Raw genomic sequence first — 18,079 nt, 5'->3', positions numbered from 1 at the left:
TTATTACTGCAGCTAAAGAAAAGAAAGCTGGAAAGATAACTTTATATTCACGTTGGCCGAGGAGCATGCTAGCTCGTTTTTTACTTCTTTTAATTTTCTTTTTTTTTTCTTTTTTAGCTCTATAACTACAGGATTTAAAACTGTAAATCATTGACAGTAATATAGTTTAACGCTGAGGCTGATAACCGTTATCTAAAATATCGCAAAATATATCTACATAGCAGCACTGGTGTGTTATTGTCATGCTGCAGCTTGTTAGCTAACTCGAAGGCACAGCGTTAGCTGCGTTTTATTTTAAAGAACAGAAATAATTAAACTGAATTGAATTTTTGTTTGTTTTTGGCTTCAGTTTTGCTCCCTGGCGTGTGTTTTTATTTTATTGTGTACCCATGTTTATACTCGACAGGTTTACTGCTGTCTTCATGGGAGGATGCTAGATAATTAATTATACAACCATAAATATAATAAAATAAACCTGAATTTACCAGTGCAAATCATATTTCGAGCACAACAACAGCAGCTATGTCTGGTTGCTCATGTTAAACAATGAGGTCCAGACTGTTTTATCTCTACATCAGATGTGTAGCCGAGATTTCTTATAACTTGTCTGTGTCTAACCTGCTAGATTCCAGTGAATTGCATTTATTTGGCTTTTAGTTCATATTACTTGATGAAATAATTTCGAAGACTATTAGTTTGTATTAGTCCGTATTAGTATTTAATTTAGCACAAGTCTATGAGTGCAGTGTGTCTGTTTACACACAGTTTTTACCTCTGGGAGCTCATCTTGAGTCTGATTATCGAAACAACAACCGTATTTCCTTTATTCTGTTTTTCATTTATTCTCACCATTTGAAACACGAAAACAAAGAAAACCACACGTATTAAGATATCGACACCTTTATTTGGAAGATTGATGAGTTCACAAGTAACTAGGAAGTACAGGTCCATTTCCTGTGCACATTGTGAGCTGGGCTTTTATTTCAGGATGTGAGACAGTCTATAATGGCTTAGATAACATAATATCACATTAAATCTTAACAGCTTGGAGTAAGGAGGAAAAGAAATCCCATCCTGAACAATTTAATGATTATAATCACTGGCTGCTGCTGAGGATGGCCCCGGCACATCACCATGAGATTATTCGTACCGCATGGAAACCGAAAAGATGCCTGTTGTTGTTCTCGCTTGGATAGCTTTAGGACTGCAATTGCTACGAACAGCACTCAAGTTTCCATCGTCGAAGAGTTGATGTCTTCAACAAAATAGACTTCAAATAAAAACTGTAAAGAATTCAGAAATGCTTTTGATGCTCATGCTTATAAGTTGCTCCTAGATTCCTGTTTACACAATTGCACTTTTTGACTTTATTGTACAGTTATAGAAGGGAATTGTTTATAATCACACGATTCGTCGTCACCCAGATGAGGACGGGTTCCCTTTTACGTGCGCATCCTCTCAGGGTTTCTTCCTCATGTCATCTCAGGGAGTTTTTCTCGCTGCCGTCATCTCTGGCTTGCTCATTAGGAATAAATTATAAATGTATATCTGGGAATTTTATATTTTTCTGTAAAGTTGCTTTGTGGCAATATCCATTTTACAAATAACATTTAATCGAATTAAGTAATGAACAAACTGCTCAAACAGAGAGGATTCGAAAGCTTGAACGTTCATGCTACTACAGCTCTCCACACTAGGGCTGGGTAAACAAAATATCGATTCTCCGATTTTAATCGATCTTCAATGTAACGAAACAGCATCAGTATCGGGAAATCCCAGAATCAATTCTTAATGCGCGTGCTTTACTCGAGGATGTGAATATTATCTGTAGTTCGCCTCTCACCGCGAACATGTCGCCATCTTTCATGTTTTGAATTTTGAAAACGGTTTTATTTCTTAAACAAGTTTTGCGTTGTTAACGAATTTCACTGTTGCACATTTACAGTGTTGTTATTGCTTTACAGTAATGCGCAGTTTAGGGATGTCACGATACCAAAAATCTAGTAGTTGATACCGATACCACCAAAAGTACATGATACTCGATACCAAAGTTGATACCGCGGTGTGGTTTAATAAAAATAAAACATTATTTAAAAATAAAATTAAAAACTCCTGGTGGACATCCTCCTCTGGCTAATACTGGCAAAGAGAGAGAGAGGGATATTTTAGTTATCAAACACTGTCTGACAATGACTAATAACGGAGGCTATAAGTGCTAAGGTGCACTCCTAAACTCACTACACACACACCCCCCCCTTATATTCTGAAAGCAAGCATTAGTTTAAATTCACTGATATGGTGGCAGGCCAAAAAGATCTATTAAAAGTATGAACATGTGAATAATTATTAGTGATATTAGGCTACATTTTGCTGACAGGACACGGGCTGAATGGCGATGCATGGTGGCCCATTTGTAGGTAGTTTATAACATTGCAGTGCGTTAGCGTCGTTAACAAATAACTGTCTATCGCTAACATTACGTGGTGCATGTTAGCTGGTTTCACGGCCACAATGCCAGCTGCCTCAAACAAACATAATATAGGACCGTCTTTCAGGTGCTTCACCAAATTCGAGGTGTTTCCTCGCTTTGTTAGAAATGAACGGTAGCATCGGTTGCTCACCGGCTTCAGCGCATCAATTATCAACGAGTCAGGGCGGAGCTAAACTTCACCATCTTCTGTAGTTTTTCCTGTGTGCTTGTAGGCGTTGTTCTTCTTCTTTACCACTTGGGCACAGACTAAAACACTTATGTGTATTTGCAGCCCCCATCAGTTCTGGAAGAATTGCAACCTCTGTACCTTCATTACCAACGGTACCTACGCTCCTGCAGAAAAACAAGTACTGGCACGTTTTAAGAATGATGGTACCAACTTGGTACCGAAGTATCGGTTCTCGTGACATCCTTAGTGCAGTTTGTGCTTAGCTCGTGTGCGTTCATGCAGATATTTATGATTTCTTGTTACAATGTTTATTACTCAAAAGTAAAAAGGAATTCAACATAATTGTGTGCGCCATATTGTTGATGTAAATATGTATTTCAGTAATATTGCCAAGTAGGAAGGTTTCAGTCACCAGCATCTATACTAAAACATGGATTCCATGTCTGCACAACTAACATTTTAAATGTAATATTGATAACTAATCGATATTGAGTCAAACCAAAACCACATGAATAAGAATCGAATCAAATTGCCAAATTGGTCGCAGTACCCAGCCCTTCTCCACACTGTCACGCTTGTAATCTCAGAGACTGCTGACTAGCCTTGCCAACTGCGTCATATAACTAGCTGCTCTAGAGTCCAATGTTTGCAGTCTCCAGTACTTTTACATTGGATTTCTCATTAATATGACTGAACGTTACTGGAAAACGACTGAGAAAATATGTCCTTGCTGTTTTGTTGTTAGGAGCCAACAGCGAAATGTGACAGTAATACCACATGTTCGAGATTGTTGACTTATTTGTTTATTTTTTCCTATTACTATGTATCACTACTGTAACTGCGCTAGCAATGTCCACCTGAGACATCAGCTCAACACAACTGCTGACTTCTAAAGACAATAACAGAAATAAAGCACCAACCAATAAATTAGCACCACAATCACTAAATACATCATAAATATTTCAATATAAGCCAATTTGATGCGTTTTATGGTGGACTTTCCCTTTAAATCAGGGTGGGAGTATCAGTTTTCCCATAAACTGAAATATTGATGGTGAGTTGTGTCTAGAGCTGTTTATTTATTTATATATATATATATATATATATATATATATATATATATATATATATATATATATACACACACACACACACAGTGAGGGAAAAAAGTATTTGATCCCCTGCTGATTTTGTACGTTTGCCCACTGACAAAGAAATGATCAGTCTATAATTTTAATGGTAGTTGTATTTGAACAGTGAGAGACAGAATAACAACAAAAAAATCCAGAAAAACGCATGTCAAAAATTTTATAAATTAATTAGCATTTTAATGAGGTAAAAAAGTATTTGACCCCCTCTCAATCAGAAAGATTTCTGGCTCCCAGGTGTCTTTTATACAGGTAACGAGCTGAGATTAGGAGCACACTCTTAAAGGGAGTGCCCCTAATATCAGTTTGTTACCTGTATAAAAGACACCTGTCCACAGAAGCAATCAATCAGTCATATTCCAAACTCTCCACCATGGCCAAGACCAAAGAGCTCTCCAAGGATGGCAGGGACAAGACTGTAGACCTACACAAGTCTGGAATGGGCTACAAGACCATTGCCAAGCAGCTTGGTGAGAAGGGGACAACAGTTGGTGCGATTATTCGCAAATGGAAGAAACACAAAAGAACTGTCAATCTCCCTCGGCCTGGGACTCCATGCAAGATCTCACCTCGTGGAGTTGCATTGATCATGAGAACAGTGAGGAATCAGCCCAGAACTACACGGGAGGATCTTGTCAATGATCTCAAGGCAGCTGGGACCATAGTCACCAAGAAAACGATTGGTAACACACTACGCCGTGAAGGACTGAAATCCTGCAGCGCGCGCAAGGTCCGCTGCTCAAGAAAACACATATACATACCCGTCTGAAGTTTGCCAATGAACATCTGAATGATTCTGAGGACAACTGGGTGAAAGCGTTGAGGTCAGATGAGACCGAAATGGAGCTCTTTGGCATCAACTCAACTCGCCGTGTTTGGAGGAGGAGGAATGCTGCCTATGACCCCAAGAACACCATCCCCACCGTCAAACATGGAGGTGGAAACATCATGCTTTGGGGTTTTTTTTCTGCTAAGGGGACAGGACAACTTCACCGCATCAAAGGGACCATGGACGGGGCCATGTACCGTCAAATCTTGGGTGAAAACCTCCTTCCCTCAGACAGGGCATTGAAAAATGGGTCGTGGATGGATATTCCAGCATGACAATGACCCAAAACACATGGCCAAGGCAACAAAGGAGTGGCTCAAGAAGAAGCACATTAAGGTCCTGGAGTGACCTAGGCAGTCTCCAGACCTTAATCCCATAGAAAATCTGTGGAGAGAGCTGAAGGTTCGAGTTGCCAAACGTCAGCCTCGAAACCTTAATGATTTGGAGAAGATCTTCAAAGAGGAGTGGGACAAAATCCCTCCTGAGATGTGTGCAAACCTGGTGGCCAACTACAAGAAACGTCTGACCTCTGTGATTGCCAACAAGGGTTTTTAAACCAAGTACTAAGTCATGTTTTGCAGAGGGGTCAAATATTTATTTCCCTCATTAAAATGCAAATCAATTTATAACATTTTTTGATGTGCGTTTTTCTGGATTTTTTTGTTGTTATTCTGTCTCTCACTGTTCAAATAAATCTACCATTAAAGTTATAGACTGATCATTTCTTTGTCAGTGGGTAAACATACAAAATCAGCAGGGTATCAAATACTTTTTTCCCTCACTGTGTGTGTGTGTGTGTGTGTGTATGTATGTGTGTGTGTGTATATATATATATATATATATATATATATATATATATATATATATATATATATATATATATATATATATATTTGTCAAAATCTATCTATATGTGCCTGTTTACACATAACACTTGATTTTTGTTGGTCATTAACTTTGTGAGTAACACATCACCGTTGATTTTGCTTGGCCTTTTGTTTTAACTAGTGAATCTACCATTTGTAGTGGATTCACTAATCAATTATCTGATTCACACCGTTGTGTTGGCTTTTGATTTAGCACTAGAAGAACTTATTGGTTATCATTACATTTTATTTCGACCAATTTGCTGTTTCTTTTTTAAATGATGTTTTGTATTATGTTTCTGTAGGAGGAGAAGGGAGGCTCTTATAGTTTTGGAGCTGCGAATCGAATTATTTTACTTCCTTATCGGCTTTAATATTCTCTCCGTGTGTGGAATGATGGCACCCCTCATTCAGTCTGTGCAACATCACTGATCATCTCCACTGGGATCCGAAAATGGAGAGAAAACGCAGAAAGAAATGAAAGCCTAAGCCATGCATTACCCAGGCTTCTCTGCATCTAAAGCAACCTGCAATCTCCTGCTCTGTTAATCAGTCTTTATTTAATTCCAGCCACATTAATACAGTGATTTATGAAGAACAGACACTTTTAAACTTCTTCGGATGGTTATGAACTGAAACGGAGTGCGGACACCATGACGCTAACAGCGGTGTGGCTCCTCGTGGTCGTAGCCCTGCTGGCGGGGTACTTGCCCCTGGCTGGCACAGAGGAAGAGCGACCCACCTACAGCTCTTCCTTCTCCTCGGACTGGATCTCAAACTCCAACTGCTCTCAGCTCACCCTCAAACTAGACTTCTCCTCCAAAGTAGTGGAGCATGGTAAGTGGAGTCACTCTCTCTTCTGCTTTTGTGTGCCATCACGTCTGTGTGATATACTGATGTATGTCTATTCAGTCGCGCTGCAACAACTAATTGATAAAATAGATAATAATCGTTAATGAAAATCGTTGTCAACGAATCCCATTATCGATTAGTTGGTCTGCACGCAGCACGGGGCATGTTTACTCATTACATTTCTTCTGTTCTGAAAACGTGCTTCGGAGAGTAAATACTAAAGTTTTGTCACAAATGAAGTACTGTACACTTGCACTGTGGACTGCCGTCTAGTGTATGAATTTTAGAAAGGTAATATCATCTCAAATATAACACTAGCGTTTTTTTTTTTTTTTTTTTTTTAACTAACCGGAAGTATAAGCTGCTTCCTAGTCGACAGCGCATGCTGTTATACGCACGCTGCCATTAGCAGACACCCGAGTCACCGACAGTGACTTTCTTTAGTTTACTGTTCATGTCAACATTACCTTTTATTCCCAACATGACCTCAGTCACCATCAGACAGAGGCAAAATCATCACGTGACTGAGGAAGAAAGTGTGTGACCTCCAAGTCCTTTAAGGCAGGGGGGCATTTTAAACACCGTGGAAATCAAACTGATGCACGAGGACAAACTTATGTTTATATCCAGAATGCTCCTTTTTGTGTAAGGGGCAGGTGAAACTGGTGCAAGCTGCTTAAAAGGTTTAGTTTAATTTAAGTTTGTCATTATATGCTGTATTTGGGTGCTTGCAGTGTAACTTCTGCCGTTTATTATAACGGAAGTGATGTGTTAGTAACGAGGCCGTGTTGCTGATCACGCGCGGTGTAGACGCTCTGATGCAGAGTGGGAGCGCAAGTAAGATCTGTAATGTCTAATTAAAACAATATGATTGAAAGTAAACGTCTAAAGGCAGCGAGTAACAGAAACCACAAGGTGCAGTGAAGGGTGCAGAGTTTTTATTATTAATTTAGGACTGTAGTTTAATTGTGCTTTTTGTGCATCCAAAAAAAAATGCATAAATACTATAAAATAATTTATATATATATGTGTATTTAATTCATTTATTTTAGTTTATATTGTATATAAGTATTTATGGATTATTTTTTATGGATGCACAAAAAGCACAGAATTAAACTACAGTCCTAAATTTATAATATATATTCTGGTGTGTGTGTGTATTGGTTTCTTTTCTGTTTTGGACAAACAGTTGTGTAAAGTTTTAGTCTGAAGTATATTTGCAACACTCAGTTTGTGGATTTTATGTTAATTAACAAAAAAAGGTACTGAAAGTTTGCCCCCCATCCGATTAATCGAATAAATAAAATAATCGGCCAACTAATCGACTATGAAAATAATCGTTAGTTGCAGCCCTACTATTCAGTGATCCAATTATTGATCTAGGAGTTAAATTCAAGTCCATATTAGATTCAGACACAAATTAGAGATGATCATTTCGTCGGTGATTTGACCTTTTCCGGGGGCATGTGTTTTAGGAACCTTCTCCAAATGACCGCTAGCAGCGTGAACAGCCTTCTTCGCTTAAAGGACCCACACACACACGCTTCCAAAATCAATAATGTGACATGCATATCCACATGCATATAAATAGTATGAAGCAGGGGGTGTCAAGCTTTGCATCCAGGGATACCTTCCATAGTAAAAGAATTCCCAAGGCCCTCCTTGGGGCATGTCCATAACTAGATTAAAGTTAACATCAGTTATACTTGTTTAGCTGTTGAGTTTTAGATTAACCTCTTTCCTTTCAAATGACTGGTCATATGCAGCTCTGATAAGTAAATAATAAAAATAACAATGTTGATACTAGTTGATAATTTCCACCACTGTCATGTTTAAAGTGAAAAAAGGGACCCCAGATGGCCTCAGATCTGTTATACAGTAACATGAACAGTGTGATGCAAACATGAAACTCAGGAAAAGTAACCTGATGTACAGTGCCCTCCACTAATATCGGCACCCTTGGTAAATGTGGGCAAAGATGGCTGTGAAAAATTGTCTTTATTGTTTAACCGTTTGATCTTTTGTTAAAAACATTCACAAAAATACTTCGCTCTCATGGATATCAAACATTTGCAAACAAAACACGGGTTTATCACAGGTTTTTATTTTTTTTTTTAAATTTTAAATATAGGTGTGCAACAATTATTGGCATGCCTATGAATTCATGAGAGAAAAATATATTTGAAGTATATTCCCATTTTTTTAGTACACCTGGGTGACTAGGAACAGGAAATTGTTCAACCATGACTTCCTGTTTCACAGGGGTATACATTTGAGGTAACACATGGGCCAAATTCCCTTAGTCATTCATCACAATGTGTAAGACCAGGGACTATAACTGTGATGTGTGACAAAAGGTTGTTGAGCTTCACAAGATGGGAAGTGGCTATAAGAAAATAGCAAACGCACTGAAATGCCCATTTCCACCATCAGGGCAATAATTAAGAAGTTCCACTCAACTGGAAATATTATGAATCAACCTGGAATTGGACATGTGTCTATATTGTCTTGACGCACTGTGCAGAGGATGGTTTGAGTGGCCAAAAATCTCCAAGGATCACAGCTGGAGAATTGCAGAAGTTAGTTATGTCTTCGGGTCAGAAAGTCTCCGAAACTACAATCCGCAGTCACCTACATCACAACAAGTTGTTTGGAAGGGTTTCAAGAAAAAAGCCTCTACTCTCATCCAAAAACAAACTCAAGCATCTTCAGTTTGCCAGACACTACTGGAACTTCAAATGGGATCGGGTTCTATGGTCAGATGAAACTAAAATAGAGCTTTTTGGCGATAAACACCAGAGGTGGTTTTGATGCACACAGAGAGGTAGCCATATGGAAAAGTACCTCATGCCCATGGTTAAATATGGTGGTGGCTCTTTAATGTTTTGGGGCTATTTTTCTGCCAGAGGACCTGGACATTTTGTTAGGATACATGGCATCATGGACTCTATCAAACATCAACAGATATTAAATGAAAACCTGACTGCCTCTGCCAGAAAGCTTCAAATGGGCCGTGGTTGATTCTTCCAGTAGGACAATGATCCAAAACACATAAAAATCAACACAACAATGGTCTACTGACCACAAAATCAAGGTCCTGCCATGGTCATTCCAGCGTGGACCTCGAAATTTGAAGGATCTGGAGAGATTCTGTATTGAGGAATGGTCTCAGATCCCTTGCCATGTATTCTCTAACCTCATCAGGCATTATAGGAGAAGACTCAGAGCTGTTATCTTGGCAAAGGGAGGTAGAACTCAAGTATTGAGGAAGTATTGACTAAAAGGGTGCCAATAATTGTTGCACACCTATATTTAACAAAGACTTTTTTTTATAAACCAGTTATGTTTGCAATTGTTTGATATCCATGAGAGCAGAGTATTTTTGTGTTTTTTTTTTTTAACAAAAGATCAAACAATTTTTCACAGCCTTCTTTGCTCATATTCACCAAGGGTGCCAATATTAGTGGAGGGCACTGTACATACTCCTGCTGTTAATTTATAACTGTCTGGATGCAAGTGTTTTATCATAGATGAGACAACAGCATGAATATGGCTAAACTGACAGTTTTAGAAAGCATTTTTATTAGTTTCTGCTGCTGGATATTATGTATAAGGTTTTTAACAGACCGTAAATCCCCTCTCTGTGTTGTGATGAAAATGCGCTTTAACCCAGAAGTTTATGCTGCTTTTGGATAGAGGGTGTAACTTGTAAGAAGCCAAAGATAACCTCCTCTCAACTTAAAACTCCTACTGAGGAACTCTGGGTAGGCATCTCGACTAGTTCCTCCGAGTTCAGGGAGTGACATCAGATCAACATGGCTGTTCCCGGAATCAGACGATGAGATAGAAGCGTGTCTTACCTTTAAATGAGATATCCTGTATGCAGGTGCATCTCAAAAAATTTGAATATCGTGGAAAAGTTCACTTATTTCCGTAATTTAATTCAAAAAGTGGAACTTTCATATATTCTAGATTGATTACACACAAATTGAAATATTTCAAGCTTTTTTTGTTGTATTCTTGATGATTATGACTTACGGATGGAAATCAAAATCCAGTATCTCAAAATATTCGAATAAAGAATTTATAATACAGAAATGTCGACCTGAGAAGAGCTCTAATTAGCTGATTAACTCAAAACACCTGCAAAGTTTTCCTGAGTCTTTAATCTCTCAGTCTGGTTCTATTTTGACCTATAAGCACCTGGTTTCTCTCTCCTTTTTTTTGGGATCTTTCAAAGCTGGCAGTTAAGCCAGAACGATTAATTTCCTGTGTTTTGGGGCTCTCTGTTCGTTGGACGTTCTCTGCAGCTCTGGTGTTGAGTGTTCACTGGCCTCGGGCTCTGCGTGCTGAAAAGACCAGTGTTGTGCACGTGACTAAAGGCAAGAGCATAACATCTTTGTAGTGACCTGATGGCTGGCCTATGAATGTGAGCTTTGTGCTTTGTATGAAGTAGTCTTTTATGAATATGCGGTTTCAAATCATTGAACTGTATTGATTGATTATTTTGGAATTGGAAACAATTTTAAATTATAATTTAAATTTTCCCTTATATTATATGAAGGATGAATGATCAGTATGGCGGGCGGTGGATATGACTTCTCACTATTATGTTCTATCTCAATTGGTAACTAGAATAAAATCAAACAAGTATTTTTATTTTAGAACAAATGGCTTTCAAAGTTGCGAAGAGGTGTACAGTTTTGAGTATGGCTTCTTCAAAAGTAACATGGTCCAGGATTGCTTTTTAACCTCCAGGCATTCTATTGGACTGGATTATTTCCAATGCTGAACTTTCTGGAAATTATCTACTTTCAAACCCTAAATGAGAACCAGGAAGGGTGGTAATTTTTAAACATTCTTAAAATGCCTCCTGTTGCATAAACATAGCTAGTGGAGGAACAGGGGTGTTTCTCATAAACCACTCAGATATGTCAGCTCTAGTTTCATTGGAACAGTATGCTTGTAGTTTGCTTGTGCCATAAACTGTGAACTGAAAATAAATATTTTATCTATGCCTGCTTAGCTGCCTAAGGGCTGAACAATTAGCCAGTTTTATATTGAATCCTCGATTTGAAAGAGTGCTATTTTCAATTCGCAAAACTGCAATATGAATTAGCCAACAGCGTTATTATTATTCATTTTTTACAAGGAGAAACTACACAAGTTCACACTACACGACTTTCGTCGGCAGATCGCTCCGCTCTTCAGACTACACGACTTGCTGTCTTGTAATCAGGAGTCATGAAGTCGTCGTGGTGTTCACACTACGTGATTACTCGGTGACAGGGGATCACACACTACACGATCTGACAACAACTCTGTCACCCGACGACTCTATCTGGTGTCCAAACTATGTTTTGTCATGAAGACACGTGCGAAAAGTGACACGGACATATGACGTGAAAACCACATGTGAAACAGGAGTTGTTTATTTGAAGATGGACATAGGACAGAAACGAGCGCTGCGAGATGTTACGAGACCTGCTACGAGACCTGCTACGAGACCTCACCCCATGCCTTTCTCTATCATTGGCTGTAACTCGTCGCCCAGTCGCTCCCAGAGACGACACTTTTCACACAACAGGATGTGGAGTCGCCCATATTTAGCATGCCAAATATCTGTGTGGCGTTGCCGATGTCTCCGTGATGCGTTGTTGAGTAGTTCACACATAACGATCGACTGCCGATTGGTGAGCACCAATTGCTCGGCGACTTGCAAATTGGGTTTAAAATCATGTGACCTGCCTGTAGTTGACTGTCAGAAACTGGCAATCACCTCGTGCGCTGTGCAAGACAACAAAGCAGAACTATTAGGTGAACAAGCACTGAATATTTGCAAAAAGATGAGTCCGCTTCATCTGCGCAAGTGAGTGAGAGCCGTGGTTAAGTGAATTTGTTGGTACCTAAAACAAACAGCACCGCGCATGTGTTAGAGTGTTTTGGAAAAAAAACCTGTTCTTCAAAAACGGTGCAAATATGTTGAGCGTTGGTGCTGACTTAGCAAGGCAGCATTGCAAACCTATATCAGCATAAAAACATCGTAGTCAAAGTGTCATGCCATATGACAAAAGCGCTGAGAGACAACAGATGCTAGAAGTACTTAAAGACATGGTATCGATTGATGCAATGTCAAACGAAGGGTTCATTTAATACTAAAGGCCAATTCACACTCCGATTCAATTCCAGTTTTATTTTTTATATTTTTCACTCGCTCTAATGAGCTGCATAGAAATCAATTGAGCACACTTTCTACATACTGTTCACTTTATTAAAGAGTCATGAAACCCCCCCTCTACCTCACAATCTTTTTGAAAAATGCAACTTAAATGAGTGTGGACTGCTGTGAGAAGAAGGGAGGGGCATGGCGGGGCAAGGGGAGGAAGAGGGTGACAAGCATCTGTCAGTGGCCCATGCCGACTCTTGCTAAAAAATCAGGGGTAAAGTATGAGGATTTGTAAGATTTTAATAGCTGGCAAAGTTCAATGAAATACATTGACTACCATCTCTTTTTTTCCCTTTTAAAAATAACTGAATGCCCTGTTACATGTATTGCATATTAATTAGATTAATCTTAATTTCGTATAATTGTATACATATAAATGTACATGTACAATTTTTATTATTATATATGTATGAATATATGTTTATATACACATTATAAATGCATATATTTGAAAACAAATTTTTAATTATGTGCAAAAAATGGTTCCGTATGTACATTTTCGTACCTTCAGAACTCTCACAGTACAGATGGATAGTGACCTAGAAGTTTGCACTGGCAACAGTACACAGGGCTCTGTTGAGGTTGAGGACTTCTCTCCTCCTGAATCCCCAGGGCTAAATGGAGACACAATGGATAACGGTGCATGCTCTGCCCTATCAATTTGAACCATTATCCCCTGGCATGACTATGGAGGAAAACATGGACGAACCGGATGCAGCGTGGATGGGAGAAGTGTTGGAATGGTAGCTAATTAATCAGTACCTATGTACACACAGCAGCTATGTACATAGCATAGTTTTGCACTTAACAACTACCAGCGGGCCTTGGAGCTTTAAGTGGTTAATTTGCGTAAAAGGCAAGTAAAACTTATGTGACTGTGGCCATCACAACCGCCACCTGTAGTGGTAGTTTTGCACCTGCAGTGGTGTCACATCACACGCCACGTTAATGCTTCTGCTTGAATGGCACTATTACGAGTACAAACTACAGTGTTTTGTATACAAGTATAATAATAATAATAATAATAATAATAGTTGCTAAATTAATTTGTATTTATAGCCTACCATATAGTGGGAGATTGTATACACAAATTACATAATCATAATCAAACGCCTTATATGGGGTTGTCTTAGTTTGGTGCGGGCAGGTTGATTTGAGCGTGGCAAAATCCAGCCAGGAGAATTCTGCAATTTCACTTCGGGTTCTGCCGCTGAGGTGGATCTTGTTGGGGAAACCAAATGTTACACTGGCGATCTGGGAACATTTTGGATGTGTGCCTAACCAGAGAGAAATGTGCAATATTGTCCGCTTCCTCATTCCACTTCTTCTCCTTCTCCCCGGGTCAATCAGCATCTCCAACACAGCTTTCTCTTTGATATGTATTCTCACTTCTCTTCCTGAGTATACTGAAGCTTGAATCTTTGGTCAAAGAGGAATGCCATGTCAAGTAGATCATCCATGGCTGGGTCATCATACTTTTCATTCTGGTATCCCATCACTGTTGTCTTTATGGTCCTGGTGAGGTCTGTGTCATCCTCTGCTTCCTAGAAGGTGGAGGTGTTGAAGAGATGCATCATTGGTTTTAGTAATGACGCACTGACCTAGGACTCACCAGACACGGCATCGGTGAATCCGAGGAACGGGCTTAGAGCTGCATCTATAGACTCTAAAATGTCCACTTCAAGCCAAGTAGGAACCAGCACCCTGTTCTTCTTGTCCTTTGAGAGGACCTCTGTGATGGCCCTTTTCTGCTCCAGAACCCACTTCATTTGTTGATTCATTCCATTTGTTGACAGGAGCCCATCTTGTTGGTGTTTCACTGATGAGCTTGTGCTTTGGCAAGTGATACGTCTCCTCAGCATCTGCAAGGTCCCGTTTCTTCTTCCAGGAGTAGGAGAAGGCAGCCACCACCGGACCTCAATTGCTCTGTCCACTCGCTTATCTTGGCTAACTTTCTCTGTAGACAGAAAGAAAAAATATTGCAATATATAGTTCTCATTTGGATTTATATTTTAACTACAATAATCGGTTTATTTATATTATTCTTACAGCAAAATCACAGTTCTCCTGCTTGCGTACATTTTTTGTTTGTTTGTTTTTATTTCACACCTGATTTGGCAAAGTAAACATCTGTTTCCATGCCAGTAAAACGCCTTTGAATTGAATCGATAGAACTGCCGTACAGTATGTATAAATCCATACAAATATGTATGTCTTGACCGAAGAATAAATGAACAGCCTATAAAGTCACTTAAATTGGGGGAATGAAATCACATAATTTTAGGTGATAAACTATAGGCCAACTAAGTACTATCTAGTGTCCGAGTTTGGTATGGAGCTTTAAGATGAGTAGTGGAGCAGCCACTTAAGAATGCAGTGCAAGGCTCCATAGTCATAGCCTTCACAACACAGCACCTCAACTCAAGTGTTTTATTTATCAAATCAAATGCACATTATAACACATGCTCAATGAAATTCTTATGATGTGGCATGCAACAACCATATAGCAAGCATAAAATTGTGTGAAATATAAACAAATATAAAGAATATAAAAATAGCTATCAAAAAATTTACAAGCACTGCTATGATAAGAAGTGTTTAGGTTAAGCCAATTTTGTGTGAAGTATATCGTCTATTTGTTATTGCAGTGATTTTAGTAATATATCCTTATACCATAAGCAAAATAACATGACATAATACTCAAATGTGTGTTAACTGTGTATAACTTGCCAATAGCAGAGTTTTATCAGTGACCGAAGCATTGTAGTCTTGTCCATCTGTTAAACTCGGCAGCTTTTATGATATTGGTCCCGCTATCTGTGGTGATGCAGACCTGGCGGTCCTCGCTGAGACCCCAGGAGGTGAGCGCGTCCGTAAGTCCGTCTGTAATTGCTTCGACCGTGTGATCCTCAGGAAAGCAAACCGTCTGGAGGCATAAGCTGACAAGTTTCTTGGTTAATAAAGTGGATCAGGTATCTTGGTCAATAAAGTGGACTTTCAGGCTCAAGTATGGTTCCGAGGTTCGGCTTGACCACGTCAACTGTGGTCGCAAAATATGACACTGACTTCAGTTGCTCCTCCACCCTTTCCCTAACTTCACTATAAAGTGTAGGTATAGCTGTGTGTGAAAAATATTTCCAGCCAGGGAGCTCGTATCCGGGGTCAATGACTGACATCATTTTACTGAGGCCCACGTTTTCTACCGTCCTTAGCCAAAAAGTTTGTGACCACCATAGTAATGTCTTTATATCGTGTAGACTATTTGTCATAAGGCATGAATGCAGCCATCTGTGTTTTCTGCATGCGTTTTTGTTTTGACACAGGTGGCGGTGATATTTCAGGCACATATTTGATGTGTTCCCACTGCTATTGGGCACCACTCTCCAGCACATTTTGCAAGCACACTGAAACCTGAAGTTTATCAGAGCTTAGATAGCAAAACCACTTCCATACCATGAATTAGTTTTTCCTCTCTAATCAACTGTTTCGTCTGCTTTCTCCTCACTTGTGGAAGCTCGTTCAGTCGCATTTCTTTTGCGGTCGGGGGTACTCATTTTGTAGCTAAAACTTGCCATGTTGGAGCTTAGCCTACTACTGAAGAGCACTGCCTGCGTGTCTGTGGTGTATGTCATCACACACATAGTCATAGCCATGTTCTGCTCGGTTTGAATACAATGAACTGATGCCTGCGCCCTGAACGTCAGTCAGTGACAAATGCTGTAATGTCGAAATATCTGAAACGTGTTTAAAAAAATTATTGAAAAAATTTATATTGTGATAAATATTGATATTGAATTATTGTCCAGCCCTAAAATTATATAATATAGTGATATAAATTTGGTCATTAACCACCGTGGTGGTAAAAAACTGCCACCGTCACAGCCCTGCTCAGGACCTGGTACCGCATCATTGTCTAGACGCAAACTGCTTTCATAAGCAAGGCTGAAGTCCACCTTTCTTCACTTCTCATAGCTCTCCTGAGAAAAATGCTTGCTACACACAAGCACTTTTGGTGCGTCGGTAGTTGATGGCCAACTAACCGCCCGCAGTCAGAGTCTAGCCCTGGTAGCATCGTGGGGAAAGCCATGCAACACACTCTAACTCTTACACCACTGAAACAAACACTTGCAACCCTTGAACGCCCCTCTCATCTACTACGTGATCTTACAGTGTAGCGTGTCATAGGAAAGCACCACGTGCTGTTGTGAATAATTAAGAGACTGCGTATTCTCATAGGATAAGAACATGCAGTCTCATTAATAATTATGACACCGACGTGTCTTCAAAGTACTATAGTACATTGCCACGTCACTGCCTGGAAGACTAAACTAGTGGAAAAAAGGTCAAAATTAACCAGTTTTCTCCTGCACTTAAAATTAGCGGATGCTAACCTAACATTTGTCTTTTATGATATGTGACACAAACACGCACGTAATCCTCTTCGTCCCGTGTAAGACATAAGGCTGCTACTAGCTCTCTCCATCTAGGTCTGTCCTGAGCTGTGAACTGTGCTTCTCCCCATAAGAGCCCCATTTCTTCCAGCTCGGTTGCCACTGTCTGTTGCTATGTTGTTCTTGGTCTGCCTCGTTTGCGCTTGCCAAGTAGTGTCCAACGCAAAGCCACTTTAGGTATCCTTTCCTGAGACATCCTGAGTACGTGTCCAAGCCATCTTAATCTCCTGAGATACGTTGTTGGATCTTGTCTTTTTGTACAGGTTTGAGATGGTATTGGGCCAGTAGATGTTGCAGATATTCCTAAGGCAACTGTTATGGAAGGTATCTAATTTGCTCATTTGCACTATCTTGCACTATTCTCCAACATTCGGAGCCATACAGAAGCACTGATTTAACAATACTGTTGTAAAGTTAGATCTTTGTTCTGAGGCTTAGCTGTTTAGACTTCCAGATGATTCGGAGTCTGCTAAAAGATCCTCTTGCTTTATTTATTTGGGCCTTGATGTCTTTTGTTTTATCTCTGTTATCAATGCTAATGACGCTGCCGAGGTACGTGAAAACATTTGCATCCTTGATTGGCTGTCCCTCAATGCTAATTGGGTCAGAGACAGGAGCATTGATGCGCATGGCCTGTGTCTTCTGCTTGTTTATGTATAAGCCGGTTTGTTTAGTATATCTGCTCAGCCTATCTGATTTTTCCTGAATGTGTGACACAAACACCTCTGTCAGAATTTCAGAAAATGTAGTTTAGTGTGTCCTGATGCTTCAGCAAACCTTATTTATAATAGCTTTGTCATCACAACTGGCACATTGCTACAGACAAAACAGATTTAATAATAAAGAGAGCCTGAGCAAATGAGACTGCAGTCAGAGTTTGTTTCTCTTTTTTTGGTCACTATACATCTAGTCTGTTGTGTTTCTGCTGTCTTCATGACAAAAACAAACAAACAAACAAAAAAAAAATATTAATCAACAAACAGGAGTGTTTGCTTGATGTGGCTGAGAGTGGGCGTGGTTGAGCATGGCTGTCAGTGGGGATTCTGT

General features: G+C 39.5%; 1 protein-coding gene across 1 annotated transcript in view; it reads left to right on the top strand.

Annotated features, from left to right (window-relative positions):
* The first annotated feature begins 6,145 nt into the window (after positions 1–6,145).
* Positions 6,146–18,079, top strand: part of mbtps1 (membrane-bound transcription factor peptidase, site 1) — a 39,827-nt gene continuing 27,893 nt past the window's right edge. The window contains exon 1 of the mRNA XM_053623153.1: positions 6,146–6,340. Coding sequence (XP_053479128.1) covers positions 6,157–6,340 — 184 coding nt within the window. The 5' untranslated portion in view covers positions 6,146–6,156. The remainder of the gene's footprint in view (positions 6,341–18,079) is intronic.

Source organism: Ictalurus furcatus, chromosome 4, assembly GCF_023375685.1.
Source record: "Ictalurus furcatus strain D&B chromosome 4, Billie_1.0, whole genome shotgun sequence".
NCBI classification, from domain to species: domain Eukaryota; kingdom Metazoa; phylum Chordata; class Actinopteri; order Siluriformes; family Ictaluridae; genus Ictalurus; species Ictalurus furcatus.
The sequence above is the reverse complement of the archived record's forward strand: the minus strand, read 5'-3'. Positions and strand labels throughout refer to the sequence as shown.